This window comes from Elephantulus edwardii, unplaced genomic scaffold, assembly GCF_000299155.1.
Source record: "Elephantulus edwardii isolate Elephantulus edwardi_28Jun2011 unplaced genomic scaffold, EleEdw1.0 scaffold00133, whole genome shotgun sequence".
Classification (NCBI taxonomy): Eukaryota; Metazoa; Chordata; class Mammalia; order Macroscelidea; family Macroscelididae; genus Elephantulus; species Elephantulus edwardii.
In genome coordinates this window covers 6,510,355-6,524,235 of record NW_006399883.1, presented here as the reverse complement: position 1 = coordinate 6,524,235, position 13,881 = coordinate 6,510,355, and the positions used below count along the sequence as shown (strand labels likewise).

The following is a 13,881-nucleotide window of genomic DNA, read 5'->3' as shown; positions in this document are numbered from 1 at the left end:
AGTAACAGGGAACGAACTTCAGGGATTTGCTGATAATGAACTTGTTATCACCACCCACCCAACTTGGCCTCTCCCCTGACCTATTTAGCCTCATCTCCATGGAAAAGGCACGTGTATTCCTAAAGATGGAGACAAGGGCATTCAAATAAGGAATGACAACATCAGACCTGGAAATTGCCAAGGAGAGGAAGCCCCTCAATCAGATGGTTTGATACAATTACTGCAGCAATGGGCTTAAGTGTGTCAGAGATTGTGACGATGTCACAGGATAGGACAGGGTTCAGACCTACGGTTCGTGGGGCTCCGATGAGTCGTACTCAACTCAAGGGCACCTAACAACAACTCCAACTCCTTAAAGTGGGATCTCTTCTGTCTCAAACAGGCCCCTCCATTTTCACCCATAGCATTGATTATAATTTTTAAGCCTTCAGTGGCATGCACTTTATCAGAAGAAACGCATGGCTTACGCCCTGCTGGGTGTGATCCTGTGTGGTCCCTACTCTGCCCAGGGCAGGGTGTGCACATGGCCAGTTTTCCACGTTGGCAACCTGACTGTTACCCTGGCAGGATCTGCCTTCCCTCCTGTCGGCTGCAGGAGGCCCGGAAGCCTCACCTCCAGAGGGCACAGCCACCCCTCACCTCCACTCTGCTTCTGTCGTGTGGCTATCTTAGCTCTCTTTCCCAACAAAAGACCCACAGGGCCAGTGCCATGGGGGAGAACAGAAAGGTTATCGGTGCATGCTGAGCAAACAGAGAGGAGATTATAAAACACCTTCCGGAGTAAAGGCTGTACACTTTGTAGGCAGCTGCTGGCAGAGGCTGCACACCACAACATGGCACCCCGAGGCTCTGGGCTCCTAGTGGCAGTCTTCCTCCTGGGGCTGTCCGCCCTGGCAGCCAGCGACAAGCCCAGTAAGTGAAGGTCCCGTAAGTAACCCTCTGCGGCTCAGTCTCTCCATCTGTGAAATGGAGCACTTAGGCTCTGCTATGCCCAGGCTGAAGGGGTCTTCGCTTCCACGTGTCTCCTTTCCATTGAGTTGTCTTTTATTATACCAGGTTTGTTCTGTGTTTCTCTTAAGGGAGGAGCAGGGATGGTGGGGAAGACTGAATAATAAGTTCATTCAAGAAGGGAAGTGGCAAAAAGATTTGCCAAAGTTTGTGATGTTCTGGCCACATATATACAGGTCTTCTGTGTTTTCTTCCATTAATGTTTCCATTATCAGGCTGGGTAGTTGACCATCACTTTCCAGGTACAGGTCTGGAAGTTTGTAGGTAGCCTGCTTGGCAGGGGGCTGGGTCAGTGGGGGGCGCTCACTGAGGGCTCCTCCTGGTCCCACCTTCTCATCTCTTCCTTTGACTTTCTCCAGGGATCTCCCTTTATCCTCTTTCAAGAAGATTATTCTCCCATTCCTTTTACACTCATGAAATAGTTTCAGCAAAACCCTTGTAGCTCCTGCAAAGGGGTTGCACGGTCCAAATATAGATAGCATTTTGGGGATTCTCAGTTGAGAGTGTCCCCTAAAGCCCCGTGGGGCCAGGCAGAAGGGCTATCTTAGCCCTGCAGCTGCCTGATGAGATTTCTTCCCTAGCTGCCTGCCAGTGCTCAAGGCTGAACCCCCAAAACAGGAAGAACTGTGGCTTCCCCGGCATCACCAGTGACCAGTGCTTTGACATGGGGTGCTGTTTCGACTCCAGCGTCGCCGGGGTTCCCTGGTGTTTCAATCCTCTCCCAATGCAAGGTAACATGCCTGAGACAGAGGCCTTCCCCTAGGGGCTGCCATGGGTGTGGGCTTTACGGGAACAGAACTGGAACCCACCTCACCCACCATCCGCCAGTGCTCGCAGCTGCCCAGTCATCAGTCCAGCCCTGGCCCCGCCAAAAGTGAAGGGCCCTGTGCCAACCCAGGATGAGGTCCAAGCCCGCAGGTGTGGCACCTTCTGCCAAACAGCTCTTTGAACCAATGAGTGTTACTTTCTTTAAATAACAAAAAAAGGTGCAGCTCCCTATTATCTCTAAAAACTTGACTTCTGGGGAAACTTAAAAGAACAATGAAAGCAATTACTACAACACGAAACTATTATCTGCTAAGAGAGCCCAAACGTTAGGAAATTAAGTCAAGCATTCTAGGATTATCTTTTGGAAGATAGTTTTACACCAATTCCTAGTGTCAGGATAGCAAGTGGCTCATGTCAAGATGTGTGTAAGGAAGAACGTCCTCACAGGGGGAGAGCCCAGCTCCCCTGGGCCTCTTGTGGGGACTCTTAGGCAGGGTTTTGCCCCCTTACACTGTCAGCCAGGGGCCCAGTTAACTGTGGACACGAACGAGAACAGACTACCCTCATAGAAACGTTGTTGTCATACCCATCCCCACACTGGGCTTTACCTCCGTAAAAGGCATTCCCAAGCCTCTTCCCATCTTGATGCAGTGGGCGATCCACATTTTACAGAGCAGAGTATTGTGTTCTGAGAGGCCAAATGGTACTCCTCAGGTTCCTGTTCTCCATCTCCTGACTCTGATGACTACCACACAATGGTTCATAGCAACAGAGCCCATCACTGACTCTGACACACAAGAATAGTAGGTGCCAAGCCCTTCTAGCTCATGGCCACCCTATGTGAGTCAGAGCAGAGCCGGACTCTATGTGGTTTTCAGAGCACCAGACCTTTCTCCCAAGGCACCTCTGAGATTATTGCACTGCTAACTTTCCATTAATAGCCTAGGACGTTAACTGTTTGCACCATGCAGGACTTCAAGCACTTAAACAACCCCTGGATGTTACAGTCTCTGAAGTCACAATCCCTCAGCTACACTGAAGCTGTGAATCCAGTCATATTCCTGGTGGGAGGATAGGAACGAAAGTTTCTAGTCAGTCACTAACTTAACTGACTCTCTGTGCTGCCCCCCTCCCTGCATGTGATGACCCGTGAGCAGTGTCAGAGCAGTGTGTCATGGAGGTGAGCGCCCGCAATAACTGTGGGTACCCCGGCATCAGCCCAGAGGACTGTGCCTCCCGGAAGTGCTGCTTCTCCGACACCATCCCTGGCGTGCCCTGGTGCTTCTTCCCTCTCCCTGTGAATGGTAACGCAAGTCTAGCCTTCAGCCCACCACCTGGGTTCTGGGGATTGGGGGGAATTGGGGAGGTGGAGGGTCATTGCCTGAACGCCATCCAGAGCCGGCCCATGGCTCCATTGGGTGTTCATTTCAGGAAGAGATACACAACTATACACAGATCCAAGGGACATTCCTGCCTTCATGGTAGACCAATTTTGAAGGCAATGCCTGATGTTCTCAACAATGACAGCCCCCTTTTACTGAGTGCACTTACTTCAGCTCTCTGGCTGCACGGTTGGGATGACACAGCATTCTCTTTCTTGGCCATGCCCCTAGATTTCTGCCCAGGGTGGTGGCCTTGCCTATTTTAGATATTGTTAAGTACCGGGCACTGGGTTGGGTCCCAGGGTGCCATGGTGCCTCTTCGCAGGAAATTTGCCCTTCATGTGTGACCACGTGAGGCAGATTCTTCCCACAACATCCTGCTCCAGGCACTGTTCAAGAGGATCTAGTCTTGAGATGTGAATCTTTCCCACAAGTTACAGTGTGTCTCTACTGAGTTTGGAAAGGCAAAGAAAATTGTACAACTTATTACAAAAATGAAGAGAAGGTATTGCTCCTTTAAGATCAAATTACTACAAAGAGTAAATCTAAAATCATTGTGGTTGAGTCAATTCTAACTTATAGTGATGCTCCAAGGTGAAGGACTAGAGGTAAAAAGCTGTGCTGCCATCCCAAAGACACACAGTTCGAATCCACCAGCTGCTCTGAGGAAGAAGGATGGCAGTTTCCTCCTGTGTGACTTACAGCCTCTGAAAACCCACTGGAGGGGCAGCAATGGATTGGTTCTGACTCAATGGCACACAGCAACAACAGCAACAACAACAACAACAGGATGGAGTAGAACTACTCCATAGGTTTTCTACCTTCAATTTTTAAAAATTTCTGATTGTACCTAAATGTCTGCCTGAAAGCTTTCTAATACTTTGAGGAGAATGGACTTCAAAAAAAGACAATCATACTTTGGGGGATTTCATTCCTTTTCTGTATTAAGTCAACACACCCACCTTGTTTAGCTTAGCTGCCCTTGTTCCCATGATGCTCTTACTGATTCTCCTGCATATTCGATTTCCAGACTGCCATTATTAAGAAGCACTGGCCTCAGAGAATCCACCCGGCCTCCTAAACATCCTAAAAAAGTTTTTAAAGGAAGAAGAAGATCCACCATCTATCTCATCAGCATCACGTGTCACCTGTCGTGATTCCTGGATTTTCTTCCTCTCCTTTTTATTCCCCTCAGTGGTTTAATAGACAACTTCTTCAAATAAAGACAGTCTCTAAAACCTGCTAAATGTCTTTTCTCACTTCTCTGGCACAATAATGGGGAGGATGCTGGTGATGGGGTATGTATGTGAGTAGGAAAAGGTGTGTGTCAGAGTGTGCACATGCGTAGTTTTAACAAATGTTTTATTTACCACAAAACAACTTATTCATAAAATACATACAGGCTATTATAGCAACAATAAAATAGTCTGTGTAAGTGATTCTCATAATCCACAATCATCTTATAACTACCCATCTGTTAAATCAATTTATAGGTTGATTCCAACCTACAAATCCCTTGTAAGGACAAAGTGGAATTTCTCTTAACGTTTCCAAGGTCAAGATCATTGCAATAGTAGACTGCAGCATCTTTTTTTCCTTGGGGTGGCTGACGGATTTGCACTGTCAACCTTTTGGTTAGCAGTTTACTGTTTTAACCACTGCACCACCAAGACTCCCATAACTCCTCATATCCAAGCATTTTTCATAAAAGTTCATATGGTTTTAATAGTTGCTATGTGCTCTTGAGCCAGAATCGACTCATAGCTGACCTTCCAGGGGGGTTTCTGAGGCCATAAGTTGGACAGGAAGAGATTGGCCATCTCTCTCCCACGGAGCAGCAGATGGCTTTGAACCACTGCTTTGGGATTGGTATGCAGCTCCTTACCATTGGCCCACCAGAGCTTTCTGATTTTAATAGACAGAGTGAAAATCCAGGATCAAAGCTCAAAAAACATAACATCTGGCTCACACAAAAATAGCTGACAGAGACTGATAAAGCCTCTGAGGCTATGGCTCGTGGTCACTGTGGAATCTAGAACAGCATTCTTCCCATGCCTCAACTTTTAGCCAAACAATAGACAGGCCTAGTAGGTGAACCTGGAGCTCTGGTGGCTTAGTGGTAAGGAGCTGCGCTGTCAGTACAAAGGTACACAGTTCTACTCCACAGGAGAAGACTAGACAATCTCCACTAGTGCAATTTACAGTCTCTGAAAATGTGCTGGAAGGTCAGCTATGAGTTGATTCCTATTCGATGGTACCCAGCAACAACAACAACAACAAAGTGAACAGTAACCGGCTTAACTATGAGTCAGTTCCTCCTTGATGGTACTCAACAACAAGGTGAACAGCGACACCAGGGAAGCAAGCACTCACTCCCTAGAATAACTAACCAGGTAAACTTATAAAGGCAGCAGCTGATCAGGGATAGAGCTCAGACGTGGGAAGAAATAGACTAGAAGGATGACTGTAAACTAGAATCACAGGGAAGAAGTGGAAAGAATGTGTTCACTTTGTGAGTGCTGTAATTAATGACACAAAGCAAAACATGTATGTATGAATGATTGAATGGAAAGCCAATTGGCTTTGGCTTTGTAAACTCACTGAAATTCCCATCACAATAATACTGTTGTTAGGTGCAGCAGAGTCATGAACAATAGATCTCAAGTCTGTCCTGTCCTGTGACATCCTCGTCATCTCTGACACACTTGAATCCATAGGTGCAGGCACCGTGTCAATCTATCTCATTGGGAATCTTCCTCTTTTCCAAGCATGATGTCCCTTTCCAAGGAATAACCTCTCCTAGCAACATGTCCAAAGTATGAGAGACAAAGCTTCGTCATCCTCGCCTACAAAGAGTGCTCACTGGTACTTTTCCTAATATGTATCTGCTCATCCTTTTGGCAGTCCATGGGATATTCAGTGCTTTTTCACCACAACTGAAAGGTATCAATTCTTCTGTCATCATCATTCATTGTTCGATCCAGAGGAAGTGATCAAAAAGATCCTGGCTTGAATTGGGCACACCTTAGTCTTCAAATTGACATCATTTCTCTTCAGTATTTTGGAGAAGACTCTGACAATGGACTTGCCCAAAGGAGTATGTTTCCTGATCTCCTATCTGCTAGCACCAAAAGTTTTGATTGTGGATCTAAGTTAAGTTGAAATCATTGACAATTTCAATCCTTTATCTATCATGATGTTTTCTATTAGCCCAGTAAAAGACAAATCACAGTTCACATAATTTTTGCTCTAGAAAACTTACAGTAACAAATTTCTGATCACAGATAAATAATTCCCTCATGTTTACAATATGTATTATTAACTTCTTGCTTTTGAGATGGAGTTCAAGGTACCATGCATGCCACCTTCATCAAGGGGAAACCACTGACTCTATTCCTATTGCCACTAGAGGGAGCCCTCCCACCTCTCTGCTTTGTCCTCGCTTTCTCCACCTGAGGGCAGCTTCAATATGCTGTGTTCCATGTGGAGAATGAGGTAGGGAGTAAGTTGGTAGCATTTCACTTGGAGTCGAATTGGAACTATGCAAACCTCCTTGATTCTTTAATTCTTCCAAAACAAAATCTTTTTAAATTGCAGCAAATCCAGAGATAAAATGGAAAGTCACATTCCCCCCCCCCCCCCGCCCCCCATCACTATGCGACTTTCAAGGCCTAGAACTTCCAGAGGAGGGTAGGGCTCAATAGACATCAACTTTGCATTGGAAGACAGAAATTTTATGAAGCATTTCTTCATTAAATGTATTTGGAACCATATTACACTTCTGGTTGCAAGTTTATGTCATATTCTTATTTTTTCCCTTCTTTTTTATTATTCTGCTTTTTTGCTTTTTTTTTTCATTTCTTGCAATTCATTTTTTTAACACTGGTTTACCTACAAAGTTTGTACACATTGCCCCTCACACCAGATCCCTCCACTTCCCCCTACCCATCAAACCATACGACTCCGTGACTACTCAGTGATGACTCCCTGCCCTTCGCCACCCTTCTGCTGTCCCTCTCCTCCCCTCTTAGATTGTCATACATGTTCTACTAGTTATCTATTTCTACAATAATGGCCTTATACATGTTCTCATATTCCGGAAAAGGTGACTCTAAAGCGTACAACTTTGCGCACCTTTGCATTTTTGCCTTCTTTTTAGTCATCTCAGGGACTCTTGCTAGTCACATGAAGTTTCAGAAACAATTGAGACAAATGGCCAATGGAGACAGGACCCTGGTTTTGATGCTCAGCTGTCACTGAGCGTTGTGCCCCTCCCAACTTCTCCTAGGACAAGTAGCTCATGGTTTGGAGTCTGGAAAGCGAAGACAGATCATGTGGGCATCAGAAAAAGGCCCTGTATACACCTTTCAGGCCGTATGGGATATGCCTGCTCTCATACGCCTGAGAATCTGGAGGTACTGCTCTTAGAACAACATTTCTGGTATGAACTTATATTAGCATCACCAGTGACCCTTGTGTTGCATACCACAACCCTTTTTCCTGGGAGAAATGAACATAAAGAGACAAACACACACAGAAGACAAGACAGGACTGCCACAAAGAAAAACACACTCACACAGACAGGACGAGATAGGACAGCCTCATGGGTGTGTATTTATTGGAATTTAAAGGGGTCTAAGCAATGATCTCATTTATTAGGGTTTCCATAAAACCATAATGAACAGTGATCTCATATCTCAGTTTTCACAGAATCATAAAAGGTATGTACAGAAACAATCAATCAAGGGAGGGCACATACTCTGTTCCTTATGATAGATGGTGCTTTTCACATGAGAAAGGTCAGGAGACCGAAATGACTTAAAAATATATGATTTACAGGAAGAGAGACCTCCAAGTTCCCAGCCCTTTTGCAGGACAGAGGACAAAGGTTTCTCTTTAATTATTAAACCAGAGAGTTACCTGTTTGCAGGCTGAACTCTCAATAACCCTGAAGCCCACTTGCGTGGGAGCTGGGCTTCCAATAATGGCATCCGGTCCTCCTCACCCCTGTTTCTAAACAAGGTCATATTCCTGGACACAGGGGGTAAGATTTAATATAGTCACTTGTTATGCATCAGAGAGTTGAGCAATGACCAAGGAGGACAGAAGGAGAATTGATGACTGAGCTGTGGTGCTGGAGAAGAGTATTGAGAATACCATGGACTGCTAGGAAAACAAACAGATTCATCCTGGAAAGGGTTAAACCGGGTGGCTCCTTGGAGGCAAGGATTCTGAGGCTCCATCTAACATACTTTGGACATGTTGTGAGGAGAGACCGGTCCTTGGAGAGGGACATCATGCTTGGGAGGTAGAGGGACAGTGCAGGAGGGGAAGGCCCTCTATGAGATGGATTGATTCGGCGACTGGGGTAATCAGGATGGGAGTGTCAGAGACAGTGTGATTGGCACAGGACAGAGCAGAGTTTAGGGCTGTTGTACATAAGGTCGCTATGAGTCGCAAGCGACTCAATGGCACATAGTAAGAACAACAATGTAACATGGAAGAGACTTCTGGAGAGAATGATACTGAATGAATTAACTCCGTCTCTTAAGGACAAATGCTGCATGCGACTGTAATTATAAAAATGGAAGGATGAGTAGTAAGATGTGTATGAAAGTTGTCCAAAGGGAGAAGAGGGGGAGCAGAGGAGATGAAGGTGGCCGAGGGGAAGATCATGGGGTCACAGAGTTTGGTAAATAGAGGAGGGGGATGAAAGAACTGGGAAACATCCAGTAGGGACCTGAAAAGACAGGGTAATGTGGGCATAGATCAATGGTGATTAATTTTATAAAACACAATGTGTGGGAATAAGTGTGCAAAAAATGATGTAACTAAAGGAATGTGTGAAACACAATACATATGAATGAAATACAATGTACATGGACTTTGTATCTTTTGCATCATTTCTGCGTATTATTCAATGCATAGACTGAATGAAACATTAGAGAAGTTGGAATATATGAAGAAGAATGTGGCATCAGGATTTGAGGAAAACTAATTAACAATCTGCATTATGCAGTTGACACAACCTTACTTGCAGAAAGTGAAGAAGACGTGAAACACTTACTGAAGAAGATCAAAAGATAACCTAATAATCTTCAATATAAATTGCACCTTAACAAGAAAACAAAAAAAATCTCTCTCTGTTGGATTGGACAGATAGGCAGCATCATAATAGAAGGAGAAGAAATTGAGGCTTTAGAGGGTTTCATTTTACATGAATCCATATTAAAAGTCCATGGTAGTTGTAGCTAAGTAATCAAGACCTCTTGAATTGGGCAAATCTGCTCTCAAAGACTTCTTTCATGTGTTCCAGAGCAAAACACAGTTTTAAAACTAAGATGTACCTGGCTCAAGTCATGGCCTTTTCATTTGCTCCATAGGCATCTGAAAGTTGGGTAGTGAGTAAGGAAGACTGAAGAAGTGTTAATACTTTTGAATTATAATGCTGAGGAAGAGAATTGAATATCCTATAAATTGACAAAATTACAAACGAATCTGTCTTGGAGGATGGACAAACTAGGCACTACACTGAGGCAAGTTCATACCAAATACGTTGGGCAAGCCAGTGCTCAGGAAAAGTAAAGGGCCAGGGAAAGAGAAAAACCATCAACAAGATATCTTGGCACAGTGATTGCAACAATAGGCATGAAAATTGCAGAGATCATGGCCCAGAGAAGGTGAGGTTGTAATCTGCTGTGGATAGGGTCACTATGCGTTGTCATCAATTCAGTAGCACCTAACAACAAGACCACATTTGATAGGAGCTAGAGCCCTGAGTGATTTATTAGCTTCCAAATTTTATAAATTCTGCAATATAACTGTTTTGTTTTGTGATATGTAACCCAGCACATTAGAAGTATTGATTTAAGACACAAATTATCCTCATGGAAATAAATAAAATAAGAATTGCTGCCTTCTTGTACATCTAGAGTGCTTTATCAGAGGTGTTGGGAAATTCGGTGATAAGGCTCTTCAGGCTGTCCGTCTACCCCTCCTCTAGCTCCTCGGCCCATCCCCAACATCACACAATGTATGAGGGAGCTAACTTAAGGCCTCAGAGTGCAGCAGCATCTTAAATTCCTTTCTTATGAAGGTCAGGACAGGATCAACATTTTTAATCCTCTGTGTTCACACAATCAACTACTGAAGACACTCTACTGCCACAACTCCCACCCTCTCAGTTGCGGTACTGCAGAGTTGTACAGTGAGCGGCTTTCTCCTAAGCCAAGGAAGCCCGCAGAAAGAGCTGAAGAGCTGATGAAGTGAGAGATTTATCTTAGCTGGAGACTTGTTCTGGACATAAAGCAGAATGTGCATGATGAGCTAGAGGCCAGGGGGCAGGTGAGTGAGTCAGAACAAGTCAAATTGAACTGAATCATGAGAAACTGGGAGTGTGTATGGCATCTGCACTCCAGGAGTAACACAACTCAAAGAAATAGTCACTGATTTCCTATAATGGTGGCAACCATATTAGGTAACAAAAAATAGATAAGGCTTTATGCTTTAGTTTGTACTCCTGTGCACATAATAGCTTGGTTCTCTCATCTATCTTATCTAGAGACTAAGGTGCACCTGAGCCAGGCCATGTTGTCGTTGTTGTTATGTGCCGTCCAGTCACTTGCGACTCATAGTGACCCTATGTACAACAGCCCTAAACTCTACTCTATCCTGTGCCAATCGCACCGTCTCTGATACACCCGTCACGATTACCCCAGTCACTGAATCAATCCACTTCATTGAGGGCCTTCCCCTCCTGTGCCATCCTTCCATCCTCCCAAACATGATGTCCTTCTCCGGTCTCTCCTTGCAACATGTCCAAAGTATGTTAGATGGAGCCTCAGAATCCTTGCCTCCAAGGAGTCGTCGGTTTGACCCTTTCCAGGATGAATCTGTTTGTTTTCCTAGCAGTCCATGGTACCCTCAATATAGTCTTTGCAATTACTTGCTATGCATCAGAAAACTGGACAATGACTAGAGATGATAAAAGAAGAATTGATGCCTTTGAGCTGTGGTGCTGGAGAAGAGTGTTGAATATACCATGGACTGCTAGGAGAACAAACAGGTTTGTCCTCGAGAGTGTGAAACCAGACTGCTCCTTGGAGGCAAAGATTCTGAGGCTTCATCTGACATACTTTGGACATGTTGCAAGGGGGGACCAGTCCTCGGAGAGGGACATGGATTGATTCATTGACTGAGGTAATGGGGGTGGGTATGTTGGAGATAGTGAGATTGGCACAAGATAGAGCAGAATTTAGGGCTCTTGTATATAGGGTTGCTATGAGTCTCAGGCAACTCGATGACACATTAAACAACAACAACATCTATCCTGGAAGAGTGGGCAAAGGAGGCATGCCTAGAATATTCAGGAAATCATGACTTATTTTGGTGTCCAAAGATCCACAAAAACTTGAATTTCTGTTTCCAGTCTTCAGATCCCATAAAACAAGGGATATACCTTTTTGGTCTTTCTGCATAATGGAAAAGATAAAGATGAAGGGCTCAGATCATAATCATTGGCATTTGGTCCTTAAGCAGATGCCACCTGTAAGACAGTGATTTTCGCCTGAGGACTCTCCAGAATCGTTTCCACCATATTCGCTTTGAATCACAACACTGTCTTGCTCTCCCCTGTTGCCCTAGAGAGAACAATTTTCTTTGTTACATTTCCATTCCTCTTCCCCTTTCTGACATCTCTGGCTGTATCGCCTCATTGGCTCAATTATATCACTGCTGTTTGGCAGGTTTTTGTCGTTGTTAGGTGCTGTCAAGTTGCTTGTGACTCATAGCGACCCTACATACAACAACTCGGTATCCTGCTTTATTCAGAGACAATTTCATTGTCTCTAACACATATACCTCCATTATCCCACTCACTGAGTCAATCCATCTAGTCCAGGGTCTTCCTCTTCTGTACTTTCTCTCCACCTTTCCAAGCATGATGTCCTTCCCCAAGGACTGATCCCTCCTGGCCACGTGCCCAAAGTACGTCAGATGAACCTGTTTGTTCTCTAAGCAGTCCATGGTATATTCAATACTCTTCTCTAACACCACAGCTTAAAGAAATCGAGTCTTCTTCTATGGTCCTTAGTCATAGTCCAGCTCTCTGATGCATAGCAAGTAATTGTGAAGCCATGGCCTGGATCAGGTACACCTTAGTCTCTAGACTGACATCATTGCTCTTCAGTATTCTGGAGAGTTCCCTGACAGCCAACTTTCCCATTACAATTCATCTTTTGATTTGCTGGCTGCTGGTGCTAAGAGTGTTGATTGTGGAGCAAAGCAAGCTGAAGCTGTTAACAATCTCAATCTCTCCTCCATCAATCACGATGCTGCCAATTGGCCCAGTGGTGAGAGTCTTTGTCTTCTTTTTTTGTTGTTGTTGTTTTTTTTAGTCTTTGTCTTCTTGATGTTGAGCTTCAATCCATATTGAAGGCTGCAGTCCTTGACTTTCTGCAGCAAATGCCTCAGATCCTCCTCAGTTTTGGCAAGTAAGGTTGTTCCTTCTGCATAAGACTTCCTCTGTTCAAAGAAGGACCAAACACTCTAACATTGAGGCCCACATACCACATTATCTTTTCCTCTCAGACAGCTGCATGTGTATGAGAAAATTTGTTATTTAAATTAGGATATTCACTGATTCAATCCCACCTATCTATTGAACCTCTAGAGGGCAGTAGCTCTATCTTCAGTGTTCACTGGGGCCTGCTATGTGTGTCTAAGCTGCTTCCTCCACTACCACAGGCTTATCCATAGAGACAACATTATCCTCTTTCTGTGGAACCTGCCACAGCATCTGGGCTGAAGGCTGTGTATACAAAGAATGCTTATTAAATATTGACTGTTCTTGGCTTGATAATGTTTCCACCTATAAGAGCTCAACAAGTAATAATTACTTTGTTAAACTACATTTAAAGACAAAATAGGATATGAGCACTATAAAATATAATCTATTAACGGACCTTGATATTTAACTTCTTGTCATTTGATATACAAAAGAAGGCTATTGAAAGTCTCAAGAATATGCTAGTATCTTCCTTAGTAAGAGGAACCTTGATGGGTCAGTGGTGTGAACCACCGGCCACTCCATGGGAGAAAGATGTGACAGTCTGAATCTGTAAATGTTACAAAATATAGAAACCCCGTGGAGCACTTCTGCTCTGCCCAAAGAGGTGGTTATGAGTGGATACAGGTAAGAGCCCTGGGAGGGCTTTGTTGTTAGGTCCTATCAAGTCGGAACGAACCTATAGCTGACTCCTCAGTGAATTTTCAGAGGCGGGAAATCCCATAGGAGATTACACATCTTTCTCCTGCAGAACAGTGTGTGGATTTGAATTTTGTACCTTACATTGTTGTTGTTGTTGTGTACCGTAGAGTCAGAACTGACCCACAGCTGACTATCTGGCAGGTTTTCAGAAGCAGTAAATCACATGAGAGGAGACTGCCCATCCTTCTTCTGTGGAGCAGCTGGTGGCCTTGAACTGCATACCTTTGGGAATGAAAGTGCAATTCTTTATCACTGAGCCACCAGAGCTTGATTGAAATAAGCTCCTACCTGTGGGTATTCCACATTAGGTGATCACACACTTCCCTTTATTTCCAGTTTCTTGATGGATTTAAATGCTTATAAGAGTAAATGTAGATGCTGTAAAATGGAACTGCTATCAGGGTTGGGGTAAGACTGAGAAAAACTGGATAAATTGTGTATACTGCACTGAAACAG

General features: G+C 44.3%; 1 protein-coding gene across 1 annotated transcript in view; it reads left to right on the top strand.

Annotated features, from left to right (window-relative positions):
• The first annotated feature begins 458 nt into the window (after positions 1–458).
• The window catches only part of TFF2 (trefoil factor 2), a 27,206-nt gene continuing 13,783 nt past the window's right edge, over positions 459–13,881 (top strand). Inside the window, 5 exon segments of the mRNA XM_006894046.1 lie at positions 459–515; positions 803–886; positions 888–912; positions 1,590–1,739; positions 2,934–3,080. Coding sequence (XP_006894108.1) covers positions 459–515; positions 803–886; positions 888–912; positions 1,590–1,739; positions 2,934–3,080 — 463 coding nt within the window.